The 23,613-nt window shown below is 36.2% G+C and overlaps 1 protein-coding gene across 1 annotated transcript; it reads left to right on the plus strand.

Moving 5' to 3' along the window:
* The first annotated feature begins 716 nt into the window (after window positions 1-716).
* On the plus strand, window positions 717-23,331 carry LOC110631093 (potassium transporter 7). Its single transcript, XM_021778808.2, has 10 exons — window positions 717-1,237; window positions 2,796-3,024; window positions 3,152-3,400; window positions 3,581-3,631; window positions 13,479-13,739; window positions 14,244-14,296; window positions 14,425-14,545; window positions 14,762-15,016; window positions 17,065-17,587; window positions 22,440-23,331. The coding sequence occupies exons 1-10, from the start codon at window positions 941-943 to the stop codon at window positions 22,975-22,977; spliced, it is 2,577 nt and encodes an 858-aa protein (XP_021634500.1). The 5' UTR covers window positions 717-940; the 3' UTR covers window positions 22,978-23,331.
* The last annotated feature ends 282 nt before the right edge of the window (window positions 23,332-23,613 follow it).

Consider the following 23,613-nt stretch of genomic DNA (forward strand, 5'->3'; position numbering starts at 1 on the left):
TTTAATATGAACAAAAGCAACAAAACTCTAGCGTGCAAGGCATAAAAGTAGAGGCTAAAGCTGCTTTTCTGTCAGCATGCGACAAAACTCTCACAACTCACTTCTCACTCTACTTTGAAATGCTATAACAAATGAAAATTTCATATCATAATAAAAAGGAAAAACGTATAAAAAAATATTAGTAGTTTTATCAATTTTTCACTTTAAAGTTTATGGTTCAATTTGTATCAAAATAGTATATGTGATATCGTATCGTTAATAAATAGCGGTAAGTTTTAAATGCTGTCAACAATATTGATATGTAAATCATATTATGAGATTCAAATTTAATACAAATTAAATCATAAATCTTGAAATAAAAATTAGTAAAATCACATGTTATTTTTTTAAAATTTTATTTTTTAATTACTAAATTATATTTTATTTGGTACGATAGTATTTTTTAATGACGTTAGAAAATTATCACCATTTGTTAATAGCATGATATCATAGGTACTATTCTGAAAAATTAAATTACATATTCTAGAGTGAAAATAAGTGAAAATACATATATATTTTTTTATTTTTCTATTTTTTTTTAAATTTGAAATTTCAAACCGAATTTAATAAATGGAGCGATCCGAACCCGGTCTAGCCCGCCGAGTGAACAGATCCAGATTCACGACTGGGCTAGCACACTCATGACTCGGCAGTCACCAGTCGGCAGAACAACGAGCGTGGGCGTGATTATTAGTTACAGTTTTATTCCATACAATACAATTTTGCCTGTTCTCTTCGCCACGTGATCTCCAAAAGCCTCTTTTCCTTCCTTTCTGCTATTCTCCACTTCTCATTCAATTTCCCATTTCCAGAAGCAGAAATCTAATCACCAAAACCCTAGAAAGAACAATCAATCTCATTTCTCTATATTCTCTGGCTGACTTCTTCTTCTGTCTCTCCAATGGCGGAGGAGAATTTTGGCACTGGCAGTAGTGTTGGTGGAGGATCGGAGATTAACGGCAGATTGGCTTCTATGGACTCTGTGGAGTCGCGTTGGGTCTTCCAAGACGATGATGATTCCGTTATGGACGATGACGATGAAGATGAGGAGGATGATGGTGCTCTACACCGCACTGCTATGGATTCAGAAGACGACGATGACAATGCTGAGCAGCGTCTGATCCGTACTGGTCCTCGCATCGACTCCTTCGATGTTGAAGCCCTTGAGATCCCCGGCGCTCAGCGTAATGACTACGAGGTCTGTGTTCTTCATTCTCCATTTCTCTGTAGATTTATGTGTTTCTTAGACTCCTTTGAGTAGCTGGTTTTTGAGCTATGGTTGCGCCTACCTGCTTGCGATGAAAGCGAGTGGTTAGGCGCTTACCGTTTCGGCTTTGTGCGTGTTGTTGTTATTCAGTTTACTGAGAGCATAATACAAGTCTCTAAATGGTAGCTTCTAGTTACCTTTTTATTAAATTTGAACCTTATGTTGGAAGTCGAGCTACTAAAAAAATACACCAAAGCTCCACCGACTACTTAATTGTCAGTTGGCTGGAGTTTTGGGTAGACTATATATAAGCAAAATAATGATGTGAATGTACCAAAAAATTCTCCACATCTGTTTTGATGATATTGGTCCCTTCTGATTCTTTGATCAAACTTTTGAGCTGCACAATATGGGTTGCCCTATGCCATTCTATGAAACCAACATTCTCCATCCAAGCGGAATGGTGAACCTAGGGCAGACAAGTCGGTATTTCAAGTTGTTTGGATTCTCTTCTTGATTCAGTGATCTCCTTATAATTTAACTTTTAGTATAAATTGAATTGGTCACACTATTAGAAGTAGAAGCAGCGTATATTGATATTATGTGATGTGGTGGTTAATTGCCTGCAAAGGAACCCTTGCTAAATGGAACTTATATAATAACAAACGTTTTGCTTATTAAATCAGAAGTAGGGCTACTGTACTTAAAATGCCTTCCTTTTCTTGGATGCCGATATTACAAGTTCTAGGACACTATTGGACACTTAGCATCAAAATAATTGATATCATATTTGCCATTCTGCATATGAAAATTATAACATCTTTCATGAATTTCAGATTTAACTATTAGAAATCATGCTAATCCTTCACAAATTTAAGTATTATATTTGGATGTAAAGGATCCATGCACCTTTTCCTAACTAGTGCAGATTAAGACTTGGTTGTGTTGAGTTCTGTTTATAAATGAGAAGGTTTATGAACAAGTTGATAATTGCAATTTAATGTAAGCAAGTTCAGAAAGTTAATGATATAATTTTATGGCTATGTTATAGATAGTATTTAGTCGTAGAGCTTTTATTTGGTTGGCATGCCAAAATGGAGAATCTTAGTTTTCCTTGGGAAAGCCTCTCAAGTCATGCTTATGTGATTAGGAAGAGTTTTATTCAGCATGTCTCTGATGGATCAGCAAATTGTACCATACTTATTCTTCTGTCATTGAGAGGTGGCTTGCTGGTTTAGGTTTCAGAGTCCTTGGCTGGCCGTGTGGATCTTTCTGTTGTTAGCATGTTTATAACTTTTACTGTTCACTTTGCTTATGAGTTGTCTCTTTGGACATTATGTTTTATTAGATTCTATTTTATTTTATTTTATTTTTTATTTTGGGGCCTACATTTTCCTTTGATAGCTTCTAAGGTTCCTGATAACATTATGGAGTTATGTAATTTTATCTACATCACACACAGACGTAAACACTAATATGCAGGATGCGGCATTGGTTGCCAACAGAAAAATAAGGACTGGCTGTTTTAATTCTAAAAATTTAATTGCAGGACTTCAGTGTGGGAAGGAAAATTATAATTGCTTTTCAGACACTTGGTATTGTCTTTGGTGATGTTGGAACAAGTCCATTGTACGCCTTTGATGTGATGTTTACAAAGGCACCTATTAATGGAAAAGAAGATGTTCTTGGTGCATTATCACTGGTCCTCTATACCTTAATCTTGATTCCCCTAATCAAATATGTCCTTGTTGTTCTTTGGGCCAATGATGATGGTGAAGGTATGCTGAAACCTGTAAATCCACAACTTCTGTTATCATCTCTCTCACATATGCGCATGAACCATATCCATGAATGCAAAATATTCACATATGAATGATTTAGCAATTGGTGTTTTAAATATTGCAGGTGGTACATTTGCCTTGTACTCCCTGATTTGTAGGCATGCCAAAGTTAGTCTTCTCCCAAATCAACTTCCTTCAGATGCTCGTATATCAAGCTTCAGGCTCAAGGTGCCATCACCTGAACTTGAGCGATCACTGAAAATCAAAGAAAGACTGGAGACTTCACAGACTCTGAAAAAGTTGCTCTTGATATTAGTGCTTGCTGGTACATCTATGGTCATAGCTGATGGGGTTGTTACGCCAGCAATGTCAGGTTTTCCTTTTTTTCTTTTTTCCTTTTTATGGTTGATTTGGTATATGCGATTCAGATACAAAACATTGCTTTTGATATACCCTTTATTTAGCAGGTTCTGGTAATGCAAGACATCTTTTTATTACTTTTGACTGGTTTTTGTTAATGTCTTGATAATTTGCTATGGTTATCTTGATGCAGTAATGTCAGCTGTTGGTGGTCTAAAGGTTGGTGTGGCTGCAATTGAACAAGGTAATTCTCCTTGTTATGGTGTAATTATTTGTATGTTCTATAATATCAATTTCTTGCTTTTGTTGGAAAATTTTCCCTTTAGTGTCTGAATTTGGTACTTTTTTCAAGGTTTGATGTTGGGGTACACTTTTTTTTTGACCATGCAATAGAATTGCATTAAAAGCCCAAAAAAGTAGCTAGATATATGGGACCAATCCAAACCACCAAAGAGAACAAACTACCCATCACAAAGGTCAGATCAGCTCAAGAACCCAAAGCCTAGCTGAAGAACCGAATGCCCAGCCCAAGAGCCAACCAGAAACAGTCCAGAAACATGCCACTGCTCCAGCTTCGCCACTGGCGCCAACAATATACAAAAACAACAGGAAAAGAAATAGCTACTGCCAAGCACCGTGCATGCCTGAGACCAAATCTAGATGCCCAAACCACAACCGGAATCCAAGCTCAAGGGAACAACAGTGGTGAAAGCAGGAAGCTACAAACTAGAGACAAATCAGAAAACACTACCCCACCCAACCCATAGCAAGGCCGACGGCTCCAGTGATGGTGATTGATATTAGAGACAAAGAAGATGATTCTATGGCATTTCCAGTCTAGTACATCCATGGAGTAGCCTTAAGGAGGCTTCCTGCACTCAAATGCTGAATAATCTATCATTCCTCACCGCCTCCAACAACGATCGGCCAAAGAAAAGCCGGGAAGCAACCGATGCAACCAGAACAACACTCTGCACCTCGCACACAACACCAAAACCAGATTCCCTAAAACAAGCACCTCACAGAACTTGCAAAGCAAAACAAAACTATACAAAGCTACAACAAAATTCGTTCAGTTGAAGCGAAATTCGCTGCTGGTACAATGCAGGTCCCCTCTGTCCAGAGGCAGCGGAGCCCCAACCCAAACCCTTGATCGCTCCTTCTCTTGCTCTAAGATATATTCGCTATTGGGGTGCTCATTTATTTATTTGTTTGTTTACTTCTGGAGAAGCGGGCAACCAAGTGTAGAAAAAATAGAACAAAGGGAAAGAATAACAAAAAATGAAGTCTAGTTATAGGGGACATGTATATTTATTTATAGTGGACATGTATATTTATAATGAAATTATCAATCCTGCTAGTGCAAACAAGAAAACACTAATTAGGAATCCCAAATCAACTCGAACTTCTTAAATAAACTATATTACTTCCTAAGTAATAATATAATTCATAAATTACTAACATCAAAGAAGTTAAATTAAAAACAACATATTGATGCAACTTTAATTTAAGTGTGTTTGAGTAGTATCTAGACCTAAACCATTGGGTTTGGGCTTATAAGGTGTAGATGACGTGTGCTAGGGGCAAATTGATTGATAACAGAGAGGCAGGGGGAGGGTCAAACGCTGGATTCTATTGGGTCTAGTCTAGTTGTGGTTTAGGTCGAAATATGATCCAATTGTATTTCAATTTATGAGCCACCTCAAGTAGTTAGACTCGTATAGTTGGACTTGTTTGATGGTCAATGAAATGCTAGTGGCCTCATTTAGTATTGTAAAGGGCACTTTGAAGTGCTAGGCGAGAGGTGAGGCAAGGCGCCCCTCCCTCACCTGTGGGCCAGGCAAGGCACCTCTCTGAGGCAAACACCTCAGGGAGGAAGGTGCCAGACGAGAGGCGTCGCCTCCTGCAACCACAGTTTTATTTTATTTTATTTTTAATTGTAAGTGTTTTTAACTTTAAAACTCTAAAGTAATATCCTAGCTGCCACCTAACAGTCATATCTCACACCATGCTTTGTGGACAACAACCACCAAAGAAACTTTCCAAAACGAGGAATATCTCTCAGCTGCCTCTACTCTGTCTTTCTTCTTCTTCTTCTTCTCCCCCATTGCCCCACGCTAGCCCAATACCACAATACTTTTTTTTTTCCTTTCCCTTTTCTTTTCTTTTTTTTCCTCTCCTCTTTTGCCCCTCACTGCCCTATGTCAGCCAACAACTCTTTTCTTTTCCTGCAATTTTAGTTTATTACTTTATATATGCATATTGTTTTATTGCTTATAATTGAATAATTTTAGAAATTATAGATTGCTTTTTTATTTATTTTAAATGGGTGTTGTCTCATTCATTTATTGTTGATTAAATGGGTGATACATTATCGATTTTTACTGTTTTGTTTAATTGATGTTGCTTGGTTACTTTTATTTAATTTGAATTTATAGTTAAGGTTTAATTTATCTCCTATTCATTTGAATATGGATGTTTATTGATGTGTTTATATATATATATATATTTCCTTTGTTGTCTTTTTGAAAAAAGTGTTGCCTCACCTTCCACCTCTCTCCTAGGGTGATAGGAGACCTTGTCTTAGTATAGCCTCTTACCTTGATAACACTGGCCTCATTATCTTTTGACGGTCAACGATGGTGGTTTAGCGAGTTTTTTTCTTACATGGTGACATTAAGAGTTAACTAAGGGAAGGAAATTTCACAAGGAGATGCAGTTTTGATTGCTTGTAGGCAACATGTTAAAAGAGGTTCTTCTGATGCCAGTTTGCTTTAGAACTAAATAACAAAGGTTAAGAAAAAAAGAATTCTAGCATATTAGATAATATCTTGGCCATAGTTACCAAATTAGCTGGACCCCACAAGTTCAACAATTTGGTTTATTTGTCCCAATTCGTTAGGTGACTTGAAAGGAGTGATCCAAAAGCTCAACAAAAATTAAAGAAAAAGAAGGTAGAAATTTAGGGAGTAGATAAGAAGTAGCCAAGTTGAAACTAACCCTATGAAAGCTCTCTTATGTCCTCAGGCACGGTTTCCCACAGCTTGATTGGAAGCCAAAACTGAACTAGCAGTTCTAGTTCCAAGGCCATTGGATTGAAACCAGATTTTGGTTTCAGTTTTGGACAAATTCAGACATCAATTTTTTTCCCCCCAAATGTTTCCCTCTTTTCTTTAAGGGAAAAATTCAGTTTTGACTTGGAATTGGACCAATTGGCTTTTGTTTGGTTCGAATATGGTATTTGTAAGTCTAGGTTTGATAGGGCGAGGAACTTGATAAATGTATTTTTAGAAAAGACAAAAGAATAATGGAGGATATGTAATGCTATATATTCAATAAAAATAGCAGAATGCCTTTTGATATATTGTTTGTGTTAAGAACTAAATGATACAATCAAAGAAGAAAGGATTAAAATGGTCATGAAGACCCCTAGGAATTCAATTCTCGAACTAGCAAGGCTAGTCCTAGAATTACAACCAGAAAGACCCCAATTCTCCAACAAATCTTATCCTTTCTGTTATAATATATTCTAGAATACTCCATATTCCTATTATGACTACACCCTAAAAAACTAGTTTTGTCCTCAAGGCTGAATGTTTGCAATTGACTTATCCAAAGAGCTCTTTCCATCCACATTAATGGATGTGATAACCGAAGATTTTGCAGGAATATGATTGTGATTGGGTAAGTGGTGGAACTAACATAGGCAATCCTCGGTAGGCATTTTAGGCTATCACAATAACAATAACCAATTGGATAGTATTGGCTGAAAAGAATTTTCACACAACCATAAGCCCATTGAAGCACTTGATTTGATTGATCAGAAAGGTTAATCGGAGCTATTTCGATGCTTGAAACTAGCACCACTGGAATAATATCCAATTCAAGAGTAGTAAAATAATTTGCATTTCCCTTTTCCGACTTTACCAATTTAACCAAGTCAACCATCTTGAAAAGGAAAATAATCATAAACCCATCAGTTAATTTATCCTCAAAAAACTTATTAGCAATCCAATGTGGTGATCTCAATGGAAAGTCAATTAAACGTAAACACTCCCTATCGTGAAAGACCGACAAGAATGCAACAAAAGATAAGACCCACCAAATCTGGTCTCTAATTTGAGATGGAGATCCTTCATTGTTGCACCTCTTCGATTGCATCGTAGTTAAAAACTTTAGGCCTCCTTGGCCTTTATAAATGATAAAATTATGAAAATATTTATTGAACGCATAAGAAATGTTGAAGAGAACACTGATGGTTGATTGAAGTGAAAATTTTATGAATCCAATATTTTCAGAAGGGAAAAAACCCAAATTGTTCCACAACAGTACGAGGACCCAAATTAAGAATAAGATTACACAAGCTAGATCGTAGATCCCTTGAGAACATGATACCGGAGGGAGTCCACCACAATCCAATTTTCAAATAATGGAAAAATACCTCAATGTGCTCACTTCGAATAGAAATGAATTGTGGCCAAATCATTCAATCTTTTATGCATGTCAAACCAAAAAAATCATGACCTTATTTCACCATGCATCTGCGTGTGAAATAAACCGCTGACAATGGAGACAAAATAGCTTCATTCATAGATGATAGCCCAATCCTCCTATCCTGAAGAACAAAGCGACAATCCCATGAAGTATCACTAGATTTTGGCATCTGCTTTGCTCAAGGTTTTAAATCGCGGTCGCGGCCACGTTCGCGGTCGTGGTCGCGGGTAACGGAAACAGACCTATAACGGCCGTAACGGTAACGGCCTGGCGCTACGCAAATTTTTTAAAAAAATTTGCAAAGTTCATAAATAAAATGATATTGATTAGATTTAATTTAGAACAATGTATACAAATGCATAATAAACATAAATATATAAAATATAGATGATTTAACTTAAGTTAAACATCATATAGTTTAAAATAAGAAAAATCAACATAATCTTTATAGACGAGTAAACTAATAGCTCAAAGTATAATTTTAACTCAAAACTAACACTTTAATCCACAAAAACTTACAAAAAAAAAAAAAAAAAAGGAAAAAAAACAACAATTAAAAACTAAAATAGATAAAATTTAACTAACTTTTTAGAAGAAATAAGCTTGGAAATAGAGTAGTTTATAATGGATCTAAGTTTATATGAGAAATATTCAGAGAAGATTGAAATTATTTGAAGCTGCTGAAAAGTGTAGAAACTAATGAAAATGAGAATGGAGCAAAAGATAAAAGATATAAAAAAATTTTAATTATTGGTAACGGCCGTTACCGTTACATAACGGTCGGTAATGGCCGTTATCGTTACGTAACGGCCGTTACGCCTGCAAATCAGGAGGGGCCGTTATATAACGGGATAACGGGTAACGGCCCCCCAAAATCCGTTACATAACGGCCGTTACGTAACGTAACGGCCGTTATTTAAAACCATGGCTTTGCTACTAAATGAAGAGATTAGAGAGAGTAGAGTGGGTCTGAAGGCTTGGGAGAAGGCCTTTTAAAATATTGATTGGAGAAAAATGGGTTGGCTAACAATTTATTTCTATGGGAAATAACGGGTTGCATTTCAAGCAAATCAATTTTCAGTCCAAGTCCATCACCATTCTCTATCTTTCTCAGCAAATCCCCAAACAGAGAGCAACGAAGCAAACTCGATTGCCTTGTATTCAGAAAGCTACACAATTGCAACCACTCATGGAGGTCCTTCTGCGCTCCACTAATCAAACAACTCCGAAAAGCATCTTCAAAAAAGTTGAACCCCATTGTTGTAGAAGGGTCAAACCCTTCCTCAATCTCTATTCTTTAGCCTTTCAATTCACCAGTAATGAAATCTGTAGTGGAATGGTTGTTGTTAGCTTCACCAAAATGCTACAACAACTCATATTTAAATCCTTCCAGGGAAAGGAATGGATTTTGTTTTTGAAGCCCATGAAACCAGTCAAGAAAAGGTCCCTCCAAGCTAGAAAGAACCTTGTAGATCTTCATCTTGTCATGAGTGCCAAAATTTTCAAAGTATTGCTCTGCATGAACAATCCACTCGTTTGGATCTTGGCCATGGAATTTAGGAAATTCGATGCTGCTGGTGAAGGATTGTATGTCCTGGAGAAATAGATCTGTGTCACCAGATTCATTATTGGGCAGATGTGGATGAAGATATAGATGGATAGCTACTTCATTCCCAGCTACCGCTTCCTTCAATAACAGTTCAGTAAGTAAATGCTCGATTCTATGAAATTTTTGTTCTACCTTACAATGGTAGGTGTTTAGGTTTTCTTTGAAGTCTCTCGTGTTCCTCCCTATCTTCTCTAATCTCTTCTCTATCTTTTCTATTCTGTTTTCCATTGTGGAATTTAAAGAGCTGATATCCGGCAGGTCGAACCCATTGATAGGGTTAGAAACTTGATGAATATATTTCTAGAAAAGATAGAAGAATAATGAAGGATATATAATGCTATATATTCAATAAATGTAGCAGAATGCCTTTTGATATATTTGTTTGTGTTAAGAATTAAATGATACAATCAAAGAAGAAAGGATTAAAATGGTCATGAAGAACCTAGGAATTCAATTCCCGAACCATCAAGGCTAGCCCAAGCTTATAGCTGCAATTACAACCAGAAAGATTCCCTTTTCATTCTTCTCTTCCTCTATTTATACAAATTTTTGCTCTCTTTGCTTGCTGTCCTGTCACATTTTTCCACCCCAGTTCTCTCCAACAAACCTTATCCTTTCTGTTATAATATATTCTAGAGTACTCTATATTCCTATCAAGGTTTGATCAGTTTCAATACCTATGCCCAGGTCTATCCTTGGGGGACTTCTTTCTTTCTTTCTTTCTTTTTTTTCTTTTTGGTGGGTTGGCCTTCAACTCCAAAGGAAGAAGATGAAATTATCTACTCATGAGGAAGACAAAGTGTCTTTGCATATGCTTATGTCTAACTTTTTGTTTTTTATTTTTATTTTTTTGGTTTAAAATTCTTAAACTCTTGAAATACAAGGGGTTTAGTTAGATTTGGGTGTAATTGTTTGGACTCAAAGTTACATATACGTTGAATTCTGTAACTTGTATTGTCAAATTCTTAAGAGTCTTGTATTGTTAAATTCTAGTTAAAAGCCTATAATTTTTAATATATGGAAAATAACTATTTTTAATTCCTGGTTTTTCTCAAAAATTAAACATCTTTGGTTTTGAAAAATTAATGGCTTTATTCCTGAGCTTTAAATCCGTGCAACTCAAGGTTCCTCTGTCTGTATATTTTGTAAGGTCAATGGTTTGAACCTTGTGAAGAATAGAAATATTTTAAATTCCCAAAAAACTTGTCAGCTTTCTTTTCTTCCCTCTAATTTTCTTTATTGTTAAAGTCTGTATTTCTTTCTCCATCTTTCACTTCCTTTCTTCCCTCTAATTTTCTTTATTATTGAAGTTATTCTTTGTCCATCGTTCACTTCATTTCCTTTCTCCCATTTTACGCAAACTAACCTCACTAGAGGCTCTATCTCATCATCTATGGTGGAGGAAAGGAAGACAAATATTAGAACAACTATAGAAAGTTTGTTAACCCAACTTCACATCGTACTACAAGTTCACTACAAACACATTAATCTGCAACATCTCGGTTGCCAATCCTTTGCCATCACCATCATCTTTCACTTTTCCTCCTCCTACCCCTACAAAGATGTGACACCCTTTGCAAATAATCTCCATATTGTCACCTTTCTTTGGCAGGCAAATAACTTGTATGGGTTCACAAATTTCACAATCACTTTATTCGCTATGGGAGTTGAAAAATAATTGGAGGTTCAGGTGTCATCGCTGGTAGTAAGACCCATTTAAGCTTTGAAGAGGTGATTGAAATGGCAGATGGATTTTCTTGTCAAAATTTTCATGAGGTTCAATGTTGTTAGGGTGAGAGGCAACAAGGTAACCTATGGCTTTAGGTGAGAGGCGAGGGCTTTTTGAATTGATGCACCATGGTTAGTGTGTGTGTGTACACTTTAACTAGTTTAATAAGTTAAAAAGAATATTGAAAAGAAAAAATAATTATTTGTAAAAGATGTAATTATAAGGAAACAAAAATTAAAAATAATTCAACAAATCAACAAGCATCTAAAAAAACAGTAAACAAAAAAAGCTGAATTTCTAAAGTTATGAAGAAACAGAAAAATGGTACATGCTGCCATTTGGGAAGAGAAGCAGCAAAGAAAAGTGAGGAGGAGGAGAGAAGAGAAGTGAAAACAAGGTGAGCTTCTGCACTGCTGCACTAGGTCAGAATGGGAGAGCAAGGGGGGGGGGAGAGAGAGAGATTGACACACCTGGATGTGCTTTTAGGAGTGCTAGAGAGTGGAAGAAAGTAGACTTCTGCTGCATCTATTCTTTGAAATGGATGGGAAGATTTTCTTTTTCCCTTTCTTTTTTTTTTAATAAAGAAAAAACAATTACTTGTTATTGTTGAGAGGCGTTGCCTTGTGAGCCTCACGCTTGGCTCCTTAGTCCTTACTTGGCCGAGGTGCTTGCCTTGTTGAACCCAGGTGCACTTGAGACAGGCACCCTCACTGCGCCTCACTTGGTGCCTTGGGCTGCCTTTAACAACACTGGTGAGGATGGGTTTGGAAGTGTTCACAAGCAGCAGCCAGCAAGTGCATGATGGGAGAGTTGTGGTTGTCAAGCACCTTAAGATAGGTGGACAGGGTGACCAAGAATTTAAGGATGAAATTGAGATTATTAGTCATGTTCATCACTGACGTTTGGTCTAGTTGGCGGGTCATCTGTGATTGTCAGTTTTTCTTCTTTATGAATGTTAATGATGGTGGTTTAAAAGGGGGGAGCAAAAAGCTAGTAATTGGCTTGGGAAAGGAGAAATTGGTCACTGACTGTCAAAGAGGGGAAGGGAGAGGGGAGGTAGAAAGAGAGAGTGTAAATGCATGGACGCCTTTGGGGGTTTTTGTTTAGTTAAGAGATTTAAAATTTAATAAGGGAAGTTGGATTATTTCCCCTTCAATTAATCAGAGGACAAATACAAAATTATCGATTTTTTCAAAATCAGAGGACATATGTTAATTTTGATGAAACTTAGGAATGCAAAACTATTTTACCCTTAATTTATTATTATATTTTATATTTAACTAATAAAATATTATTAGTTAAATATAAAATATAATAATAAACTTTTTTTATTAATATTAATATTGCAAAATGTTTAGATCATAAAAAAATGAAAAATTAAGGAATATTATTGTTTGTTTTGTTGTTTTAAAACTTGGGGATTATGATAATTAGGTGTAACTCATGTACTACATTATGAATTAATATGATTCATGTACTGCATTCCAAATCGGTATGCCAATTAAGCATACTCCTTGTATACCCTATATCTAGCTGAGTGCCATACCATGCACTCGTACCACAATCAAATTATTACTGCCTTCTAGGTAATTTTGATCTAGATGGTAAACTGGATATTAATATTGAACAGAAATATAATAGCTAAACAAGGCTTTTGGAATTAGAGATAAGACAAAAGAAATAATTAATTCGGAAGTTTATATTATCTCACATGGGATCTTGAAAGCACTAATTCTCTAGATCCTTTTTCTTTTCAATGTAAATATTTCATGGGTGAATTACGCCAAAGTCCACAAGGTTTGCTCATCACTTTGTCCTTGCATTTTGACATTTACATTAAAAAATCCATAGAATTTAATTTGTTTATTAAAAAGTCATTCTGTCTAAGTTTCTATTGTCATATTTAGCCAGCCTTTTGCACCCTCCTATCATTGAAACAAAGGGGAAGAATTGTTTTGTGACTAGCGCTCATTGTCATATTAGATGTACTCAACATAGTAATTTTAATTCCATTAGCTGTGTTCATTGTTTTTGTGGGATCTGGATTCGGTGCTCCATAAAATGATAACTTTTCTTGCTAAAGTACATTGTAAAAGGCTTCCAGGGTCAATCAGATTCTTCTAATAAACCATTTAGCTAAGTCTTGCATTCCTTCTGTTCTTATTCTTATATATATATATATATATATATATATATATATATATATATCATGGTAATCCAGCTTTTTTGTTGAATTAATTATTGCATTTTTTTTTGCAGAGCAAGTGGTGATGATTTCAGTTGCCTTTCTTGTAATTTTGTTCAGTGTACAGAAGTTTGGAACTAGTAAAGTGGGACTAGGAGTGGGCCCCGCTTTATTCTTATGGTTTTGTTCGCTTGCGGGTATAGGGATTTATAACCTTGTTAAATATGACAGTAGTGTCGTGAGGGCATTTAATCCTGTTCACATCTATTACTTCTTCAAGCGGAATTCTTCTAAGGCTTGGCGCGCCCTTGGAGGCTGCCTCCTATGTGCAACAGGTAAAGTAGATGGTGAATTCTCTATATGGTATACTAAATAAGTAAATAGCATATGTATCTAATTTAACTGAAGTACGAGAATGTTGAACTTTGGCTTCTGGAGTGATATGAATTCCACCAGATCTAGATTTTGTAATAACAGGAAAAAGAAGATTCTAATATGTTGCCACTCTTGTGTTATTCAGTTTGGATGGTTTAGAAGATGTTTTGAATCTGAGTTTTAGATGTAAGGTTCATGGATAGAGAGCTATCAAATCTTTCTACAAGTTGTCTTGAGGTATTCATAGAAAGGAAGAAGCCAGACACTTGTACAAAAGCAATGTTTTTCAAACAATGAAATTTTATTAGATGATGAGATCAAAATGTGATTATGCAAATATGAAGAAATGTGTGTCTTTTAACTGCTGATGAAAGCTCTTTTTTGGTCATTACCAAGTGGGTATCATATGTGCTTTTCTTTTGTGATTGTTGTTGATACTTTTGTATATATAATTTTTCTTTTAGGTTCTGAGGCCATGTTTGCAGATCTTTGCTATTTTTCTGTCAGATCAATTCAGGTAAGCTAGCAAGGACGCAGTAACTTTGCTGTACCAGAATGCTACATCTTTCTTTCTGCTCTCTGGTGGTTTTACTCTTATTTTTCTGATTGCTGAATTCTGATTTATTTAATAGTTTTCATTTGCAGCTTACATTTGTATTTCTTGTTTTGCCGTGCCTTTTATTGGGTTATTTGGGTCAAGCTGCATACCTTATGGAAAATCATGCAGCGGATGTGGCTGAGCAAGCATTTTTTTCATCAGTTCCAAGTAGGTTGCGTGCTACATCTCACCAATAAATGGATCTTTTTATATTAGGATAACCTGCTTGTCAATAGGTCCTTTTATGTTTATGTTTAGAAAACAAAAAAGAATTTTTTTGGTCATTTGCATTTACTGAGTTGAAGCCTTGAAGGATAACTATTTTGCATTTTGGATCCTTTTATTTATTTGGTCCAGTAAAATATAATTTCGCTGTGTCTGCAGGTAGTGCTTTCTGGCCGGTTTTCCTCATTGCTAATATAGCGGCATTGATTGCCAGCCGGGCCATGACAACAGCCACATTTTCATGCATAAAACAATCTACTGCACTTGGTTGTTTCCCTCGTCTTAAAATCATTCATACGTCTCGAAAGTTCATGGGTCAGATATATATTCCTGTCATAAACTGGTTTTTGCTGGTAGTCTGCCTAGTTTTCGTCTGCTCTATCTCAAGCATTACTGAGATGGGAAATGCATATGGTAATTCTTGTTTCCTAGATTTAGTTAAAAATTAAATTGTCTTCTTCGTGTCTGTTTTCTTCTTTATCAATTTATTAGGTTATGTTTTGTTATTAATCACTTATTATTAATAATGACAAATGTAATTAAAAGGCAACAGGAAACATAATTAAGGATCATGTATAAAGAAACTCCAGATTGATTTGCCTTTAGTAAACATCCCAGTTAGTTTGGGAGGATACTTGGATTCATTTTGTATTTCTTTCTTTCTCTTCAATAAAGTTTTCTCATATATATAAGAAACTTCATGAAATCCCCTTTTTATGTTCACTGATATTATAGTGTGTCCTGAAATTGTGAAGTTCCTCTCACCCACAGACCTCGAAGACAATCAATTGTCGAATGCCTGGCACCCGGCCTTGCATGATATTGCTAAAGTGTGCCTGGGTATTATTATTTTGTTGGTTGTAGCAGAATGTATGCCTGAAATTTCTTTCAAGTTTTATTTTATTGGCTCATGCTGTGGACATCCCAGTTAACTCCAAATTAATAAGGCATATATGCTATAACTATAATCTCTCAAGTTGTCTAAAATATGGAGATGATGATTTAACATACCCTTAGAAATATAGTAATGGCGAAGAATAAGCCAATTCTATTAAGTGGATTCTCATCTGTTAAGATGCTGGGCAGAGCTGCCATGTGCTCATAAAGGGAAACATTGGTGAAAAAGTGTACGTAATGAAGGAAGTCGCCTTTCTATCTCTTTTATGAGTTCCGGCTCCATGCCCATTTGCTAACCATTCAAAATTGTCCAAGACAGAAAAATGCTTTACATTCACTGATGTCCAAGTATTTTCTTAGAGAAATAAGTTAACAGGCTCTGTAAATGAAAATTTTTTTTGGTAAGCATTGTGCAAGCTAATTATTTCTTTCAATAAATACCTTGACTAGCATTGTCCTAGAGTTGCACATCATTGGATGGAAGATTTTCTTGTTTGTTTGAGATAAATTTCCTAGCTTCAAATGATTAGGTTTAAAGTTTGGGTGCTTGGTTTGCTCTCTATTACTTGCACTCGGGTACAAGTGCCACAAATGGGTATATATCCTTGTGTTTGACTTGTTAACCTTCTAAATAGAAAATATGGGGTTATGGAGTTAGGCATGGGTGTCTAGATACTTTATATTACATAAAATAAAATAGAATAAAAAATATAAAATAATAAATATAACCTAAAAAGATCATTAAATACAACTAAATTCATAATCTAAAATACAAGCAAATAACTATTTTCTATCTAAGAAGAAAAATTATATTTTGTTATCTATGCTCTCCATCCTGAGAGAAAAGTGCTCTATTAACTATGATATTCACCTCTACTCTAGAGATCTATGTAACTTGAACGTTTGACTGCATGAATACGTGTTGAACACATATTCCATATCGTGTCCCATTTGCTGTGCTGAGTTGACACGGGTACGGCATGGCAAAGTGAAGGGTCAGAGTGTTTGAGCGTTTGGTTAACCAAACCTTGTCATGTCTACAATTGAGAGATCGCTCTTTGTGGGACAGTTTCTCTAAGTTCTTTAAAATATGTTATATTTCTTGAATATTACATATTGACATTTATTTCTTATTTAATATTGTAATAGTGTTTATATATCATCTTATTTATATTTATTTATTTAATAAATCAACAGTTATTTTTTATAAATTAATCTATTTTGTCTTGAGTGCATGGGATACTGGACAGGACAACTATTTGTTGTATCTTTTCGTATACTGTCTTGTTCTGCATGCTTGATAATTGTGTCATTGAAAGTTTTCAAGGGGATATGGTTTCGTAAAGCCTTTCTTAACCTCAGTTCGCTTTGTGTTTACAGTGTAGATAGTAATGAACTTATCTGTCTTTATTTGAATTGAACTGATGGCATACTGTCTATAATTAGACTGAAGCTGGCTGCATGGTATGGGGTTGAGATTATTATTTGTTCGTGAACTCATGTCACTAATTTTCTTGTGCTGTTTATGTGAAAATTAATCTTTTGATGTTGATTGGTTATTGCAGGCATTGCCGAGCTGGGGGTAATGATGATGACAACAGTTTTAGTGACTATTGTTATGCTTCTTATATGGCAGATAAACATCATTGTTGTTCTGAGTTTTGCGGTTATTTTCCTAGGGATAGAACTGATCTTTTTCTCATCAGTTTTAGCGCTTGTGGGGGATGGAAGTTGGATAATTTTGGTTTTTGCTGCGATTATGTTCTTCATAATGTACATTTGGAACTATGGGAGCAAGCTAAAGTATGAAACTGAAGTTAAGAAAAAGTTGTCTATGGATTTAATGCGGGAATTAGGCCCCAATCTTGGGACAATCCGTGCACCAGGCATTGGCTTGCTTTATAATGAATTGGTGAAGGGAGTACCTGCTATTTTTGGCCATTTTCTGACGACTCTCCCAGCAATCCATTCCATGATCATATTTGTGTGCATAAAGTATGTTCCAGTTCCAGTAGTGCCTCAGAGTGAAAGGTTCCTTTTCCGGCGTGTCTGCCCTAAAGGCTACCACATATTTCGTTGTATTGCCAGGTAAATTTCAGTTTCTGCTAGTTTGATACTGTCATGATTTTTTTGAAGTGTGGGAAATTGATGTTCTCTTCTATTCTTGATATCATGGCTGACAAGGGGATAACGTCTTCCTCCCTCCCTGAAACACCCAACGTGTCCCTTTTCCTATAATACTAATTCCAGAAAAACCTATGATCTCATAGCTAGGTACTAGGACTGAAGGACACAAGTGAGCCAATTTTTAAAGTCCGCATCTCTGAGTAGATGATGCAATTCTAAGTTTGTTGGCAATGACGGACTTAATGGGGTTGGCATGGGCCACCCCAAATTTTAATTTTTAATTGCACAGGTACTTTCACCACCACCCCCCCCACCAAAAAAAAAAAAGTCCCCACTCAGGCAAAAGTTGGAAATGTTTAGATTAGTTAATATCAAAGAAAAAATTTAGTGAGCTCATATTCTGAAAACTTAAACAATTATTCTTTTATTGGCTCAACTAAAATAAAAAGGTGTAATAAACATTTGAATTTTAAAGATCCTCATTGTGGTGTGTAGAAATATAATATTTGTTATTATCTCACAATAGAGATTACAATCTATTTATACATGAGAGACAGTATCTAAACAGGAAGGAAAATCAAGCCTATGATTATACAATCCCTAAGATTAAGCAACTGACCCATCTATCAATATTTACTTCCTATATTAACATATTTACTTTCTATAACTTATAACACTCCCCCTCAAGTTGGATCATAAATGTTAATCATGCCCAACTTGTTACATATATAATCAACTCGAGTCCCATTCAGAGCTGTAGTGAAAATATCTCCTAATTGTTCTCCAGTTCGGATATGTCCTGTTGATATTATCTTTTGTTGGACCTTTTCACGAATAAAATGACAATCAATCTCGATGTGTTTAGTCCTCTCGTGAAATACTGGGTTGGAGGCAATGTGGATAGCTGCTTGATTATCTTGCCACAACTTAGCAGGCATCGAATTTGTGAACCCAACTTCTTTCAACAATTGACGTACCCACAAGATTTCACAAACGGCTTGTGCCATGGCTCGATATTCAGATTCAGCACTAGAACGGGAGACTACATTTTGCTTCTTACTTTTCTATGAGACCAAGTTAACTCCCACAAAAACACAATACCCAGTAGTTGACCTCCTATCAACTTTCGAGCCTGCCCAATCAGCATCAGAAAAGCATTCAATATTTGAGTGCCCATAGTTACCACAGAATAGGCCTCGCCCTGGGGCTCCTTTAAAGTAACAAAGAATCTGTCCCAGAGCATCCCACTGGGCAACAGTAGGAGAAAATATAAACTGACTTACCACACTCACTGAATATGCAATATCAGGACGAGTCACCGTCAAATAATTCAGCTTGCCAACTAATCTTCTATACCTTCCAGGATCTGCAAATGGCTCACTGTCTTCTGTGGTAAGTTGAAGGTTAGGGGTCATTGGGGCACTACAAGGCTTAGCACCCAATTTTCCTGTTTCTGCCAACAAATCAAGAACATATTTTCTTTGAGATAAGAAGATGCCTTTCTTACACTGCATAACTTTGATTCCCAAGAAATATTTCAGGGAACCCAAATCCTTTGTATGAAACTGTGTTTTAAGAAATTCTTTTAGGGATGTGATGCCAGCAATGTCACTTCCTATAATAATGATATCATCCACATATACTACAAGCAGAATTACTCCATTATCAGAATTTCTATAAAACACTGAGTGATCACACTTACTCATCTTCATTTCAAACTGTTGGACCACCTCACTAAACCTGCCAAACCATGCCCGAGGACTCTGTTTCAAATCATAAAGGGATTTTTGAAATTTACAAACCTTACCTAACTCCCCCTGAGCAACAAAACCAGGTGGTTACTCAATATAAACCTCCTCCTGAAGATCACCATGAAGAAAAGCATTTTTAATATCCAATTGATGCAAAGGCCAATCATGAGTAGCCGCCAAGGAAATAAACAATCGGACAGATGCGAGCTTGGCAACTAGGGAGAATGTATCAGAATAGTCAACTCCATAAGTTTGTGCATAACCTTTGGCCACTAAACGGGCCTTGAGGCGAGCAATAGATCCATCAGGGTTTACTTTCACTGCAAACACCCATTTGCACCCAATAGCTCGCTTTCCTAGGGGCAAGGACATCAACTCCGAAGTACCATTAGTGTCAAGGGCCATCATTTCCTCTTCCATTGCAGCACGCCAACCAGGATGGGACAAAGTCTCAATAACAGTTTTGGGAATTAAAATAGAATCTAAAGCAGTGACAAAACAACGAGAAGAGGAGGATAATTGATCATAAGAGACACAAGATGAAATAGGATAAGTGCAAGTATGTTTACCTTTGCGAAGAGCAATGGGCAAATCCAAATCAGACAGTGAAGGATCAGTGGGAGCAGGATCAGTCGACGAAGAAGCGGGCATCGGAACGGAGTCAGAGTCCTCTAAGTATCTGGAATACACATGAAAGATGGGAGGGCGACCTGGCATATGAGCGAAAGATGTAGGAGTAGTCTGAGGAGACAGAGAGCGAACAGTGTATAACAAGAGGTTATCTTCCTCCTCTTGGGTGTTATAAACAGATGATGGCAGAAAAAACGGAGTGGACTCAAAGAATGTTAGATCCGCGGACATAAGATACCGATTTAGATCAGGAGAAAAACAACGATATCCTTTCTGACGTCGAGAGTAGCCAAGGAAGACACATTTGAGTGATTTGGGATCCAATTTAGTAATCTGTGGACGAACATCACGAACAAAACAAGTACAACTAAAGATACGTGGCTCAATAGGAAACAAATATTTAGTGGGAAACAAAATGTTATAAGGGATATTACCATGAATGATGGAGGAAGGCATGCGATTGATCAAAAAACAAGCCGTGGATACAGTATCAGCCCAAAAATATTTAGGTACCTTCATTTGGAATAAGAGGGCTCTGGCTACTTCAAGAAGATGTCGATTTTTTCTTTCAGCAACTCCATTTTGTGAAGGAGTGGCAACACAAGAGGACCGATGAAGAATCCCTTTTTGTAACAAATAAGATTGAAATTCCCCAGAGAGATACTCTTTAGCATTATCACTTTGCAATATACGGATGGAAGTATTGAATTGGGTTTGGATTTCAGCATAAAATGCACAAAAAATAAAAAATAATTCTGATCGACTCTTCATTAAAAATAACCAAGTAGTACGAGAGAAATCATCAACAAAAGTAACAAAATACTTAAAGCCAGACTTAGACACAACAAGACAAGGACCCCAAACATCTGAATGTACTAACTCAAAGGGGGACGAAGCTCGTTTATTGACTCGAGACAATGTAGGTAAACGATGATGTTTGGCAAATTGACAAGACTCACAATCTAGAATAGACATAATGAAACTGTGGGTATAACTTTTTCAAAGCCGAGAGAGAAGGATGCCCCAAACGACAATGAACATCAAAAGGTGTTAAACGCGTGGAGCATACCAGAGATCGAGATAGTTGCAGATCCAAGACGTAAAGACCCTCTGACTCACTCCCTCTACCAATAATCTGCTTCGTCGAAAGATCTTGAAAAACACAGTGATCAAGAAAGAATGAGACAACAATTCAATGCACGAGTGAGTTTACTCACGGAAAGCAAATTAAATGCGAACTTAGGGAGACACAACACAGAGGATACAAAAAGAGAAGGAGTTAAGTTGACATGACCAGAATCCATGACTGAAGATTTAGTGCCATCAGCAAGAGTAACATAAGAAGGCGATGTATGAGACTTAAGATTGGATAAAAGGGTAGAATTACCTGACATATGATCGGTAGCACCAGAATCAATAATCCATTTGGAGAATGAAGACACAAGACATGCAGTAGAGTTACCTGACTCGGCAATTGCGGTGATAGAGGAGGAATTAGAGGATTTTAGAGATGCCTGGTATTGGATGAATTGTGCATACTCATCTGCAGATATCAAAATTCCCTGATCGGAAGATCCATTCAATTTGTGTTTCGTGATTTTAGTCATCATAGGAATCACATCAGTTACGGTGGTGGTTTTAACTTCAGCCATAAGGACAACCAATCCAAAACGATACAACAAAAGAAACATAGAATTAGAAAATAGTACCCGGTGTGAACAGTACCCGAATATGAATAGTACCTAAAACACCTCCACCCAACACCGAAACGACAAACAAACTTCAGATCTGACAAGGGGACGGTGTGGCGACTCTAACAACGATGAGATCCAAATGTTACCCTTTATGGGTAATCCAAATGAATAGAGCCTTAAGTCTCAAAAAAAAAAAATTTAGAACTTGACGAGAGAGAGAAAAAAAAAAAAATCTCTACGAGAAAGGCTCTGATACCATGTAGAAATATAATATTTGTTATTATCTCACAATAGAGATTACAATCTATTTATACATGAGAGACAGTATTTAAATAGGAAGGAAAATCAAGCCTATGATTATACAATTCTTAAGATTAAGTAACTGACCCATCTATCAATATTTACTTTCTATATTAACATATTTACTTTCTATAACTTATAACATGGTGAAGCCATGTTTTCAGATAATGCTATTGCGTAACATAATAGTAATTATTTAGGTGTTTTTTAGCGTCCAATTATCATGATGACTGCAATTTAAAGTAAAAAAATGTCCATGCAAATGGCATTTACTTAATTGTAATAGTTATTCTTTGCTGTTATGCAATGGTAACATATCATTACCTTAACTTTTTTATGGAAATTAATATTGTTTCATTGATTTATATAATGTATATTTGTTTGGCCTTCATGGTTCTATCATATTGCCTTAGAGATCACGACTAATTGCTTAAACAGGTATGGATACAAGGATGTTCGCAAAGAGAATCATCAGACATTTGAACAACTTTTAATTGAGAGCCTCGAGAAGTTCATTCGCCGGGAAGCCCAAGAACGGTCATTGGAGAGTGACGGAGATGATGATACAGACTCTGAAGAAGAGAACGCTTGTACCAGGGTTCTAATAGCTCCCAATGGAAGTGTTTACTCACTTGGTCTCCCTCTCTTGGCCGACTTCAGGGATACAAGTAAGCCCATTTCTGAAGCAAGCACCTCTGAGGAGGTGAAACTAGGGACTTCTGCAGACCCAACCACCTCTGATCCAGAACTGAGCCTTGAAAGGGAGCTCTCTTTTATTCACAAAGCTAAAGAATCTGGGATGGTCTATCTTCTTGGTCATGGTGATATTAGGGCAAGGAAGGATTCATGGTTTATAAAGAAGCTAGTCATAAATTACTTCTATGCTTTTCTGAGGAAGAATTGCAGAAGAGGGGTTGCAAATTTGAGTGTTCCGCACTCGCATCTCATGCAGGTTGGCATGACATACATGGTTTGACAATTGATTTTGCTATCCGAAATAATGCAAGTCTTAGTTACCTTTGATACTGTAGTTCGATGCATGCAATTGCCAATTGATTGGAAAGTTGCATTCATGAGTTAGACAAAAGGGTATGTCAATTTCTCAATGCAAGGTGCGTATGTGAGTCTACACATACTTGCTTCATTTTCTTGACTAAACCTCCTCGTAGAGTTCACTCTTTCGATCAAGAAAGTTTTGTTAGTCTTGATTTGGGCTTTCTTTATAATATTGGTTTTACTGTTGTTACATATGCATACGCAATTTAACCCTTGTAATTAACATTTCAAACTGATGTGAATGTGATTTGTTATAAAGAAAAATTCCACTAGACGTAGTTTTTTTTTTTAAATGAAAAAAAATTAGTTTTCTAGCCCGGTTGAATTTTATGATTCATGAAGGCATTCTTGTAGTTGTGGATTCATATGATTCATGAAGGCATTCTTGTAATTGTGGATTCACTTTTGTGTTTTCATATCATTTTTCACCAGTTTGAAAAGAACAATTAGGATAATTTGTGCAGTAGATGGCATAACTGCAAAGAGGAAAATATTCTGATGTTTGACCCTTTAGTTAGCTTAACGCTTTTGCTTTTATTTGGGTTGAGATGATGTT

This window comes from Manihot esculenta, chromosome 14, assembly GCF_001659605.2.
Source record: "Manihot esculenta cultivar AM560-2 chromosome 14, M.esculenta_v8, whole genome shotgun sequence".
Lineage (NCBI taxonomy): Eukaryota > Viridiplantae > Streptophyta > Magnoliopsida > Malpighiales > Euphorbiaceae > Manihot > Manihot esculenta.

Coding starts and splice junctions, on each gene's coding strand:
- LOC110631093 (XM_021778808.2), top strand. CDS start 941: ATGGCGGAGGAGAATTTTGGCACTGGCAGTAGTGTTGGTGGAGGATCG. Junction 3,401..3,580: donor TGTTACGCCAGCAATGTCAG/GTTTTCCTTTTT, acceptor ATCTTGATGCAG/TAATGTCAGCTGTTGGTGGT. Junction 14,546..14,761: donor ATTTTTTTCATCAGTTCCAA/GTAGGTTGCGTG, acceptor CTGTGTCTGCAG/GTAGTGCTTTCTGGCCGGTT.